Below are 13338 nucleotides of genomic sequence, written 5' to 3'. Positions count from 1 at the left end.
TTTGAATTATACAAATAAAATATTTTGTCACTTAGTGACATTCTCAATGGAAAGGACAGATGGTTCTACATAAGAATAACATTTCCTATATACAAATAAAAATGTTGGTGAATAGGACTTTATTGATTGAAACATAAGCAAGCTTATTAAAATAAATGAAATTTGATTAATTTAGTAAAACAAATAATATTTCTCACTTTGTACATTTTATTAGTCTTGACATGTAGAGATATGATAATAATTTTGGAAGGTAACATTAAGTATACTTAACACCTTCAATGCAACAATAGTCATGTACTGATTTTAGGACAGGCGAATTAGAAGTAGTGTGCAAAAGCTGAACACAGTAACCTTTTGTCAACAAAATTTTTATTTAAGCCATATGACATTTGAACATGTTATAATATGATTTGTGCATCATTTTTCTGTGTCACATTATCTGTCAAGTACCATTGCAGCCCCAGCAGCTTATGGCTGAGTGTTAATGTTATATAATTTACTAATTAGGATGTAGAGCTCTATTCATTTAACAATTTGGTTTGTCAACAGGCTGTAGACTGGTGGAGTGTGGGTGTTTTGACCTACGAATTACTGACAGGAGCCTCCCCATTCACTGTAGAACGAGAGCGGAATACTCAGCAAGACATATCTAGGTGAGGATACTAAGCTTTTTATTATTTGAAAGAATAGTGCAATATGATGCTAATTTTAATGTACAGAACAAATTTTGAATAGTTTTCCTCTAATTAACAACTGCATAATACTTTAATTAATACATGGAAATTTATTATGCAGTACAACTTATAGTTTCAAAGTTAAAAGCAAAATTGGTCTGAATGCTTCTTAGTCGTAATCATATAAGTTTTACTGTAATTATAATTATTACTATTATTTTAACATTCCTAATTATTATTTCAGTGAAACATTAGTTCAACATTTGGAACTAATGTTTCATTGAAATATAATTTACAACGTGATAATTTTCATGAACAACAAAATGTCATGAAAATTAGCCTTTCTTAATGTCTTTTAACACATTGGCTACCACTTTGGCTACCAAATGTTCAGTATTGAGACACGCCAAACAATTCACTGAGCTCGTGTAAGCTCTGGTGTTGAATACTATAGATAGGAGTATTACTCCTGTCAGTTAAAGACTAACTTGATCATTGTATATTGTGTTTTAAACTATAATTATTCTAATGGTAACCTATAAATTGATAGTATTTTCCAAAAATGTTACTTTCTTATTGCAACTGAACTATAATTATTCTAAAGGTAGCCTATGATTAATAAATTGATTGTATTTTCCAAAATTTCCCCTTTCTAATTATAACTGTAACGACATTCGTCGTTGACACAGCATTATTTCCAGGCGAATCATGAAGACGACACCACCAATACCGCCTTATTTGTCATCTGAAGTTAGTGACTTCATTAGCAAATTGCTAGTGAAGGACCCCAGGAAGCGACTCGGAGGCGGAGAGGATGACGCGGAGGAGTTGAAACGCCATCCATTCTTCAGGAAAATCAATTGGGATGATTTAGCGAGGAAAGCAATACCAGCACCATTCGTTCCTAAGATCACCAATGAGCTCGACGTCAGCAATTTCTCTGAAGAGTTCACCAAAATGGTTCCAGCCGATTCACCAGCTGTAGTTCCTCCCAACTACGACAAGGTTTTCAAAGTAAGTTCTATTAAAAAGCCAAATTATCTACACCTTGCTTGTCAGTTACTTTTGGACTAAAAGTAAAGTTTTTATAATTTTGAAATAGTCTGATATTATTGTACAAAAAATGGTTGTACCATTGAAAATGATGTTCAAATATTTTTGTCTTACTTTGCTATAATTTAGTATTACATTTTTGCTAACTGTTTTTTTTTTTTACAGGGCTACTCTTATGTAGCACCCTCTGTACTCTTTACGGAAAACGTCATCAGTGACGAGATTTTTCGTCCATTCGATAAGAGACCTTCCACAGCCAACATCATTGCCTGTAAATTTAAGGTAAGTTGAACTCTTCTGAAATCAATTTTATTCATATTTATTGTGTGTTCATATTTCAACTGATAAAATTGATCACATACTGATAATTTTTTCATTATATTAGTGACCATTTCAATATTTTCATAGACACTGGTTATAATTTTTCCAGAACTCTGCCTTTTTCCAAAATTACGACATCAACCTGGAGAGGGACGGGTTATTGGGCGATGGCAGTTTCTCAGTCTGCCGACGCTGCGTGGAGCGGGCAACAGGACAGGCCTACGCTGTCAAGATCGTCAGCCGCAAAATTGACTGTAGCCAGGAGGTGAACCTTCTTCGAGCCTGTCAAGGCCATCCCAATATTGTCAATCTCCACGAAGTATTTTACGATGAGGTGCGTAATCAACAGTATTTACAATTTTTATAGTTTTAAATTAACGTAACTAATGATGACATAAGTTTATACAAAGGAGTTTCATTGCAGGACTGCAATATGCTCCTGGAATATTTTTTGTTATAAATGTTACAGTCCTGAATAATTGTAATTGTCCTAAAATAATTGTGTTGATAGTCGATTACTTGACCTACGCTTTAAGGTGTCAGGAACGATGTAGAAATTAATTGTCTATTAAAATTTTAGAAGAAATGTTAAAAACACCATTTCTGGAATAGGCTTCCCTTTTACTAAATTCAGGAGTTTTTTCACTTGATGCCTGGCCTAATGTTTACCCTTCTCAATCTTAAATTGAGTGGTCATATTATACTCTAGGTAATCCCAGATCAGTAAGTAACTGTTGAGATAGATATGTTTGGTCAATCATTGTCTTTTAGACTTCAAATGTATATATTGAGAATTAACATAAAATCAGACTTCATTCTATAGTTTCAACAGCGTCTTCTACTAGTCTGTTTATTGTTGTGCTAATGTAATAATCTTTTAGTGCACAAATTATAAATTTGACATGAATATTTTTAGAAATCGTATGAGTAATTTTCCAACTTATGTGTAAACTTAATGATTCTTTAGTTCTAAACTACTGTTCTTGACAGATGGTATAATTTGAAATGATGTACAGGTTCACACGTACATAGTACTGGAACTGCTACAAGGAGGCGAACTACTAGAAAGGATCAGGTGTAAAGATCGGTTCACTGAGACTGAGGCAAGTCGGATCATGAAGCAGTTAGTGTGTGCTGTCAGTTTCATGCATGCGAGGGGAGTTGTCCACCGAGATCTCAAACCTGAGGTAAGCAAGAGTATTGATGTGTTTTTCTATTTCAAAGAAATTCTGAACCTGTATGTGCTGCGTTGTTGAACTAGCAATATCCATGTCATAACTTATACTACATTAAAAATTTAATTTAAAAAATATACAACTATTTAACAAGAAAAATACATTAAAATATCCATATAAAAATAAAAGACAAAAAATTGAAAGTTAAGATTACTAATATCATAGGTCATAAACTCTTCTATTGAATAAAAACATTTTCTTTTAAACAATTCACTAAAACTGCTTTAAAATTATTTAGGGGCATGTGTTTTCTAGTAGTTTGTTTAAAAGTTTCAACTTAATATAAATATGGCTGTTCCTAGTTTTTTTCTATCCTAACTGATATTAAATCTAATAGATAATTGTTTCTAATGCAATATTTATATAGGTTATTTCTAACTGTTGGATCACTAATTATTTCCTTTACATCAATTAGACAGCAATAGGTTTATTTAATTCTTTTTTTTGTACATTCTTTCTCTCTGTGTTTTGGTCATACAGTCACGCTAATGGTCATACAATGTGATCATTTTTGCATAAGAAATATCACTCTTGATACGTTTCTTTCCGTAGTGTCATCTACATATAAAACTGATGGACAAGGAACGTTCAAAGCAAAATCATTAATTATTATTACAAATAAAGGGGGCTAAGGACAGATCCTTGAGGCACCCCAATAATAACATTTCTAAAACTAGATACATCTTGTTCCTGATCAACCATTTGCTTCCTATCGCTAAGAAAGGAATTTATTAATGCAAGCTCTTTGTTCTTAAATCCATAATAAAACAGTTTACTCAATAATAATCCATGTGAAATACAGTCAAACACTTTTGTGAGATCTATTAATATTTTAACTACTAATCTAAATTTATATTGTGTTCTCTTATATTAGAAAATTTTGAATCTACCGTAACAGTGCTTAACAACAATGATTTGTTTTTAGAATATGCTGTTTGCTGATAAATCACCAAACTCCACCATCAAGATCGTAGACTTTGGATTCGCCCAACAGAAGAAGGAGGGGGACTCTTTGCACACCCCATGCTTCACGCTGCACTACGCTGCCCCAGAGGTACTGTCACAGGCTGGTGACGGCTATGATGAGAACTGCGACGTTTGGAGTCTCGGAGTGATCCTGGTCAGTTTGTATACCATACTAAAATGTGTTTATTATAAACATGTTTTTTTAGTTCAGAATAACTGTTTTAATATTATTTTTACTGTTTTTCTAAGTATGAAATGCATCCAATGAAATGGGAAATCTGTTAAGTAAATCTTGAAGTAGCAAAAAGCTTTCATACTAAACCCCTTTCAAAGCTTTTTACGTTGTTAATTGTTCAACTATTACAATGTTCAGTATAATCTCAAGATGTCCCAACAATCGCTTTTCATTAAATTATGAATTATTAAAGTTTGTTATAAATTGAGATTTTGTGGTAACGTTTCTTCAACAAGTATTAATAACCAAGAGTATTTAGACTGTCGTGGTTTTGTTGCAAATCTAATTTGAATGAGCTTTAATTCCCTTTCTCAGTTTTTTGAGAAAACTAAAAATTGTGTTTCAGCAAAAAATTGTGTTATTTGGCTCATGAAGAGGACATGGTTTACAATAGATTTTGAATATGTTGAAAAATTAATACAAGTAGACCATATAAAAAAATAAAATACCAGAAAAAATTAAAATATAATTTTTATAATTACAAATTACATTTATAATTACAAAACACTTATTAAAACAGGTGAAAGTTAGAATATTAAAATTAAAACTGAGTAATCGAAGGCTAGTCAATTAGTCCTCCAGTGGGTAGGCATTATGTACATTTTCATTCACCTAGCAAGCTGAATTATCTTTCTCCAATAACTAGAGCATACAATTCGGTCATTTCTCTGTTGCTTAGTAAAAAAAAACATTAATGTTACATCATGTGATCAACGTTAACGGTTTTTTTTTTGGATTACTGCAATCCCCAAATACAGCAAATGTCTGATTAATATGTGTGCTTTGGTAGTATGTTTACTTTGTAAAGCAATATGCTTCACCTTAGAGTCACCCATTGGGGACCTCATACTGATTGGATCATTATTTCTAACATATTTGAAGAACTTAATCATAACTGGAGTATGGAAACCATGTCCTCTTGTCTTCCCTAAATTACCTTTGTGTCTTTGTATCTCTAACAGCAAAACGGTTTGTTATTTTGCAGTACACTATGTTGAGTGGAAGAGCACCATTCCATGCCAGGTCCAGGGATGAAAGCCCGTCGGCAGTCATCGCCCGTATTAAGTCCGGTGAATTCCACTTTCATGCCGAGTCATGGTGCTCTGTGTCCCATGAAGCCAAATCACTTACCAAAGGTAAACCTCACGCTTTTAGTAGTGTACATTTAAATTTGTTTCAGAGGTAAATTTTCCGTAGACTATCAACCAAGCTCTAAGATGTGAAATACAATTATGCAATTCAGAAAATAAATACTGACCACACTAAAGGTGCCTACAGTCACCTACTAAGGCATTGTGCCAAAGTTTAGTATTTACTTACTACTTCAAGTGATCTGATTTTGCAAATTTATTTTCATTATATACTAGAATCTGAGCCATTGATAATTATGGATTGTATTTTCAAAAAAGTTAAATGGTAATATGTTTTTAAAATATTTCTCACAAATAATAAAGTTTGTGCAATATAAAATAGTAATTTTTTACCTTGTACCTAGTGTTAGGTAAAAAATAACACTAATTAGAAATTTAAAAAAATTTAATTTCATATATACAGTAGTTGTAATCAGGTTTGATAGAAATTCTTAACAATATTATTGTGTGGTGGTAGGACTGTTGACGGTGGATCCGCGCCGGAGACTGCGCATGTCTGCGCTGATGGTTCACCCCTGGGTACAAGGTTGTGATGTGTCTGCCACCCCGCTCATGACCCCTGATGTGCTCACAGCGGGCTCTTCCCACCGGTCTGCCGAAATGGCAGTCAAACATGCCTTCAATGCCTTCCACCAAGCCCACAGAGAGGGCTTCAGATTGCAGGTATGGTAACAGTAAAAAGTTGATCATAACATTAATTTTCATGTATCAATCAATGGCAGGATGATATTTGTTCACTCATGACAATTTAACAAACCTTAGTATCAAAACACTTTTAATACTTCCAAATTAAATCCTTCTCTCTTGTATCTGATACAACACACATTTAATGATAATTTAAATCTTACCTTTGAAAGTCCATAAGGAGAAATATACTTAAATTTTATATTTACAACACTTCTAAATTTTTGAATAATTATTTTGTGTTTTATATAATTCTTTAAAGGCAAGTAAAAAAAAACCATTCTTGCATTTTATTCTGAATAATTAAAACTGTTTTGTGTTTTTAAACATTTTTTTATCTGTTACCATACAAAAAGTGTTCTCTTCCACGCCACGTTGATTAGCCCTCTTCATAATTATTATGTTATGTCACAAGTGCTTTTTTCAATTTATTATCCATATTAATCACAATATTTTCACACAAAGTGGGATTCAGTAATTCAATATTCAAATTATCTGTTAAGTAAGATTTTTTAAATTAAAAGTAAAATTTGATTTCTTATTATTACAGTAAACAACTATAGCTTGAAAATCGATATTAATTTTATCAGCATTTAAAATTTACACTTACAATGTTACTGTCTTGAATAGTGTAGCAATTTCTGTTTGTAAGCCAACACAGTGACTCTGTTGATTGGCGCTTGGGAGATTAAAGCATCATCTGAGTTGAACGGGGTAGTAGAGGAGTTTAATTTTGCACAGAAGATATCTCAGTAGGGGTTAAGTACTCGTTATGTCTTCATTTCCCAGTCAGTTCAAACTACCAGTTTAGACCTAACATCACTGGGTTCTGCCTTTCCACTCAAACAATCTGATTAGACGACACGCAGTTTCTAGGTTCCATGATAAAGCAAACTATAAGAAAACAGGAGCATTATTGGATTCTGCATTGCAACACTTTTCGAAAACTCATGTTGTACTTTCTCCTGTTGATGGCCTTGGTTTTGCACTGCATGAGCCTAAGATAGTAGTCAGTGGATATCCTGGTACTGGTATCTCGATTGTCAGGTTCATCTGGACCGGTTGCAGCATTTACTGAGACCAAACTTTACTCAGAGTTGGTGTTGGTAAATGTTGCAACTGTTACGGATGGAGATGAAAATTGAGACAATTGATGTCAAGTAACAGACTGCCAGTAAGGATATATTTAGGCTCATGCAGTGCTAAAGCTAAACAAAACGTAAGAACTTCCAGAAACAGGCGAAAGAACGACATGAGTTTTTGAAAAGTGTTGGCATAATGGAACCAGATGATGAAACTGCCTTTTTTGTAACTGCTTGTACATCTGTATCATGGAACCAAGAGCTTCTGCTCACGTGGTCTAACGCATTGATTGTCTGAGTAGGGAGGCAGCACGTAGCCACAGTGATGGCAGCTTTGAACAAGTAGTTTAGCACACTAGACTTGGACATGAAGATATCCACTAGTGCTTTGGCTCCTTCTGACATATCTTCTGTGCGCAATCGACTTTCCTCTACATCCCCGTCCATTTTAGATGCAGCTTTAATCTCCCAAGGGCCAATTAACTAGACTGTTATATAAGCCTGCAATAGACACTCTGTTTTCTACTTCTGCCCTCTGATCCTCGATAAAACCTAACATAGACACTGGTGTCTCTGTAGATATCTTAATGTTCATCTCCATCCAGATCGGTAGCAAAATTATTAAGCTCAAGCCCTCTGGCGAGGCCTTGATCTTCGTAAACTGATGTAGATTGAGATGACCATTCATATACCTATTAGATATCAATAGCTGTATTGAGTGCTATCAACGGTTCAGGAAGAAGAAGTTGTACCAGGGAGTGTCCGTGGCTGGGCTTAGATAGCAGTATGGCTGATTGGTTTTTGGGAGATTAAAGCAGCATCTAAAATGTACGGGGAAGTAGAGGAAGGTTGATTTCACACACAACATATGTCAGAAGGAGCCACAGCACTAGTAGATATCTTCGTGTCCAAGTCTAATGTTCTAAACTACTTGTTCAAAGCTGCCATCGGTGTGGCTGCGTCCTTCCTCTCCACTCGGGCAATCGATGTTTCAGACCATTTGAGCAGAAGCTCTTGGTTCCATGATACATATGTACAAGCTGTTACAAAAGAGGCAGTTTCTTCATCTGGTGCCATTATTCCACCACTTTTCAAAAACTCATGTCGTTCCTTCTCCTGTTTCCGGAAGTTCTTGCGTTTTGTTTAGCTTTAGCAACGCATGAGCCTGAATATCTCCTTATTGGCAGCCTGTTATTTGACAGTATTACTTTGATGCCTAGTCTTTGTCTCAGTTATCAGCTCCATCCGTAACAGTTGCAACATTTACAAGTACCAAGTGCTTTAATCTGTATACGATTTTATCCCAATCTATGTGAGAAAATATTGAGATTAAAGTGAATGTTTATGTGAATATATAAGAAGAAGGGAAAGCACACATTTCTTTATTCCATTGCTTTTAATAATGTTCGTAAAAAATATTGTTGTATTCAATCAAAGACACCTTTACGGGGAACACTATCTTATTTTTTTTTTTATTTCCAGGATGTTGTGAACGCGAAACTCGCTCAACGCAGGAGACTGAAGAAGAAACCTTCTGATGTTAACAGTTGCTTTAGCAGCTATTCTAGTTCAAGTTCCTCAGGTAAGTGTTATTAATCAAAACTCCTTGCAAATAATATTTTTTTGTAACTGTACTTAGCCTTAGTGGGGTTCTGACATAATTCATTTCAATGCTTTTGCCCCATTATCTTCTCTTATTCAACGTAATATTAAGTTGCCCTTATCCTTTTGTCACTAGAAAGATTGCCTATCTGTGCAGACCAGGGCTAAATAGGTGAAAATAAAGCACCTATAAAATGTAGCTGAATGAAATAGTAAAAAAAAACGCAAACTTTGAATATGTTATTGGGATTTCAGGTAAAAAAGACTGCCAATTTTTTGTTTTGACAATTAGTTACAAAAGAAAAATGCTGTAAAAGTTTAATAAAATTTGTTAACAGATAAATTTTAGACTAAGTTAGCTTTAAAATAAATTTTAATTGAAAAATGTTTGTTTATTGAATTTTATTGCATAAAAGACTTAATATATTAAAGAAAATTTGTCTAAAAAAAAGGCTGAAAATATTAGGAAAACAGAATGATTTTAGTTATTTTTAATTAACTGTTAATGGGTTAAGGAGTCCAGGACTGACTGATAGAATTTCAAAATATGTATTAAACAAGCTAAACAAGCTATACTATAAATGATTGAGAGTGGTTATAACTTGCTTCCTTATTGATTCTTTACTTAGATTAGTACAAGTCTCATGAAACCTGATCTATAATGAAACAAAACAAACCTTTTCTTAATGGAATGAGTGTTTAATTGCCTACTGTTACATTGCAGGCCGTTCGTCCGTCCAAGCAACGTCCTCGCTGTCAAGACCTGCCCCATCCAACACCGACAGCTGCGAGTTGTTCAGCTTCAGTGAGAACCGTGTGCAAGAATACCTGTCGAGCCTGTCATCATCCGAGTCGTGTGACAGTGTACACGCAGCCGCATTAACACTGTTGGCCTGTGCCGCTCAAGCTGCAGGACCCAGTCATGCGGACTTCGTGCAGGACCTTGAAGTGGGCTCGTACGAGCAAGTGTCGGACCGTCTTCCCTCGGTCAGTGAGAGTGAACAGTTGGTGGGACCCCTCACCCGCGCCAAGAAGCGTAAGCTCGAGTCGGACTCGTCACCTGATGCCAAGAGGGAAAGAAAAGAGGAGAGGAAGACCAAAGGAAAGAGGCACCGGAAGCACCACCACCGGTCGAGACACCACAGACATCGTTCGGAGAAACACCCCGAAATCATCACGATTGATGATTAATTCCTTAGGACAAATTTAATGTTAAAACATTTGGAAAATAAATTGTGCTATGATAATTACTCTACAATTCATTTAGAACAATTTGTTTTCCTAACTTACCCTGTATATTGTAAAAGACATTTGAAAGTGGAAGTAGACTAATATTTGCACTTACGGAAGGATTAACTTGTACATCACTCGATACTCTATGTTTACAATGTATATTTAACAAATTGCCTATTAGGTTGAGTGACAATCCTTACAAAGCAAATCTGTTCTACTTTCATTTTACAATTACCTCATTTTTAATGACTACAATTAAAAATACAATGAATCAATCCTTCTTGATAATTGCGAGTCCTAACAAGTAATGACTGAGCAAAACTTTCTGGAAACTTGACTAACAATTGCCTTTAACAATGTGATGAAGCTGTTTCAATAAAAATGCCACGAAATGTCTAAAAAAGAAGAGGAAGATGAGATGACTATAATTCTTGAGGTAAAAGATATTTAATTAGTTTTAGACATTTAATATTTATGTATTATTTAGTCACAAATTTTTAGAACTCGCAATTATCAGGAAGGATTCATTAATTATATTTTGTAAAAACTCCTTGTAATTATTAGTATTTTATTTTTGTTTTTAAGATTGTATGCATTTAGTTTGACATAATTGAATATGTTCAATTTGTTTTAATTAATTATAACATTTTATTATTTTTTGAAATTTTGCTACATTTTTTGAAGATTGAGTTTGAGATGATATATGTTATATCACCAAGTATGTTATTAAACTTAAATATGTTACATTTAAAAAAATACAAACATTATATTTATTTTGGTACAGGTTGACAGAATAAAATACAATAAAAACCTTTTCTACTATAAAACAATGATGATACATTAAAAACTGTCACCACTGCATAAAAACAATATCTTTTCATTATAAAAATTGTATACTTAATTTTTCCATTGATCATTGATTGAGTAGTTATATATTGATCATTTATTTTAACTAAGTGATGACCAAACTGGTTGTAGTTTGTAAAAACAACTCTTTTCCAAGAGATCAGAGTCTTCAGTGATCTCTAAGAAGTTTTTTTTTAAATAAATTTTAAGTTTATTTTACATTGAAGTGCCTTTTATTGTGTTACCTCTATAAAAATAAGTCTAGTGATAGCTGTTTACGTTACTCGTAATTTGTAACATATTTAAGTTTTCCTCAGCCATATAGCAACATATCATGTAAAGCTTGATCTTCAGCGTATTCTTTATTAAATTATTAATTCAATTACTCCGTGTTAATGATTATTTAAGTAGGATCAAACTCATTAAATTTTCATAAAATACGTGATGAGTGTTATTTAGAAGTTTGGCCTTTACAAGTATATTTTGTTTGGTTTTTTAGGACTAATTTGATAAGCACATGTGATAGGTCTTACAATTCCTAGCGTGAATGTGGGTGTGACAAGGCCAAATACAACGCTCTTGCCGGTCAGTATAGTGAACAAAGACAAATACGTCACAATATCTCCAATAAATATACATGGTACAAAAAAGTAGACAAACAGAAATCACAGTACATTCAGGTCCACTATTGTTCTTTTGTTATACTATGAACAGGTTGACATTGTTCACTTGTATTGACTCAATACGGAGTCAGTTGTATGTATTGGACTTGAAAAGCTTGAAAGGAAGTGGCTCACTCTGATGAAGTAAATTTTAAGTAAAAAGGACCACTTTCATTTCATTTATTATACTTCAAAACATAATTTAGGCGTAATTCTAGCCTTTTTCTCGTTGAAATTTTCCTTTCAAGCTTTATGAAAACACAAGCTTTAACTGACATTGTAAACTGGTTCCTCTCTAAGCGTACACGATTTTCCTTGTACACATTTTGTTTTTCACAAATGAATCAGATGAAAATGTTATGTTCAAGAAAAATATTGTAAAGTGGCCATTTATTAACGATTTTTAAGTAAACCGTATTGTAATTAACCTTTTACCAATGTGGTTTATATATAAAATTATAATAATTTGATTTTTAATAACTGACCTTTTTACATTATAGTTCTTAAATGTAAGTTTTGCTAATAATATAGAGCTTGGAGGGGAACGAGGTTATGATGTAAGAATGTTGTTCATGGTTATTGTGTACTGTACATGAGTCAGTAATATGCCTTAATACAATACTAAATTGTTCTGTGATGCAGATAGACATGTTTATTTTTGTAATTCAACAGGTGATATTTGTATTGATAGAATTAAAGTGCATTCAATTTAGAGTTTTGCATGATTTAACTATCAATAAATAGATAGTTAATCTTGCAAAATTTGTCTGATACAAGTAAATTGTTATATATCTATATGGATTTCTGTCTATTTGTACATTTGCCTATTTTATGTATTATAGACCATAATATATAAATGTTGGGAATTTGAATAAAATTTATTAGTATAAATGCATAATGGATTTGATTTTTTTCCTAACATTATACTTATAGTTCTTAATAAAATTTAGTTCATTGCTTGGTAAAAGATCCTTATGGTCTATCATTATACCATTGCTGATTGTGAGTGCTCTGTAAACAATAATTTTATTCGTGATGATAAAAAAATACTAATATGGTATTAACCCTTTAATCCTTGTGTTTTGCTGATATTTTTTTATTTATAAAATTATAAAACTGATGGTATGTATGAAGGGTAGCACAATATAATTTTTTTCAGAAAAAAACTATAGATAGAATCACAAAATTTACTTGATCATAATGTAAAACATGTATTAGTGTTCTAAATTTAAAAAGAATTTTTCATATGAGAGGTTTCCATTTCATTCCTAAACAAAAATAAGAGGCCACATTAAGCCAAATTTAGTTGTGAATCCGAAATTTAGTAGTTTATATTGTTATATATATACATGTAAGCAATCAATAAATATTCAAAACAAAGTTATCACTTACTTCATCACCAGGGTTGTTGACATTCGGGAAAGTCACTGATATTAGAATCAAAAAAGGAGTTCTCTAATTTCACTAGATTGACAAGAATCACCCATTTCAACAGTAAATATTACCAATAGTTAAGTTGCTAAGCACTCTTTGACATCACTTGTTTACTAACACGTCAGGTGTTGTTTGGTCTGTATTTGTTGATACAGGTGAA

General features: G+C 33.0%; 1 protein-coding gene across 3 annotated transcripts in view; it reads left to right on the top strand.

Annotated features, from left to right (window-relative positions):
* Window positions 1-12639, top strand: part of LOC124365061 (ribosomal protein S6 kinase alpha-5-like) — a 299623-nt gene extending 286984 nt beyond the window's left edge. For 2 of the 3 annotated variants that reach the window (XM_046820979.1, XM_046820977.1), the window contains exons 7-16: window positions 550-653; window positions 1364-1688; window positions 1893-2009; window positions 2158-2382; window positions 3065-3235; window positions 4209-4403; window positions 5470-5620; window positions 6093-6298; window positions 8884-8983; window positions 9728-12639. In XM_046820979.1, coding sequence (XP_046676935.1) covers window positions 550-653; window positions 1364-1688; window positions 1893-2009; window positions 2158-2382; window positions 3065-3235; window positions 4209-4403; window positions 5470-5620; window positions 6093-6298; window positions 8884-8983; window positions 9728-10194 — 2061 coding nt within the window. In that variant the 3' untranslated portion in view covers window positions 10195-12639. The remainder of the gene's footprint in view (window positions 1-549; window positions 654-1363; window positions 1689-1892; window positions 2010-2157; window positions 2383-3064; window positions 3236-4208; window positions 4404-5469; window positions 5621-6092; window positions 6299-8883; window positions 8984-9727) is intronic. The other variant, XM_046820978.1, reaches the window with a different exon arrangement.
* The last annotated feature ends 699 nt before the right edge of the window (window positions 12640-13338 follow it).

Source organism: Homalodisca vitripennis, chromosome 6 (assembly GCF_021130785.1).
Source record: "Homalodisca vitripennis isolate AUS2020 chromosome 6, UT_GWSS_2.1, whole genome shotgun sequence".
NCBI lineage: Eukaryota > Metazoa > Arthropoda > Insecta > Hemiptera > Cicadellidae > Homalodisca > Homalodisca vitripennis.
This window is presented reverse-complemented; position numbering and strand designations above follow the sequence as displayed.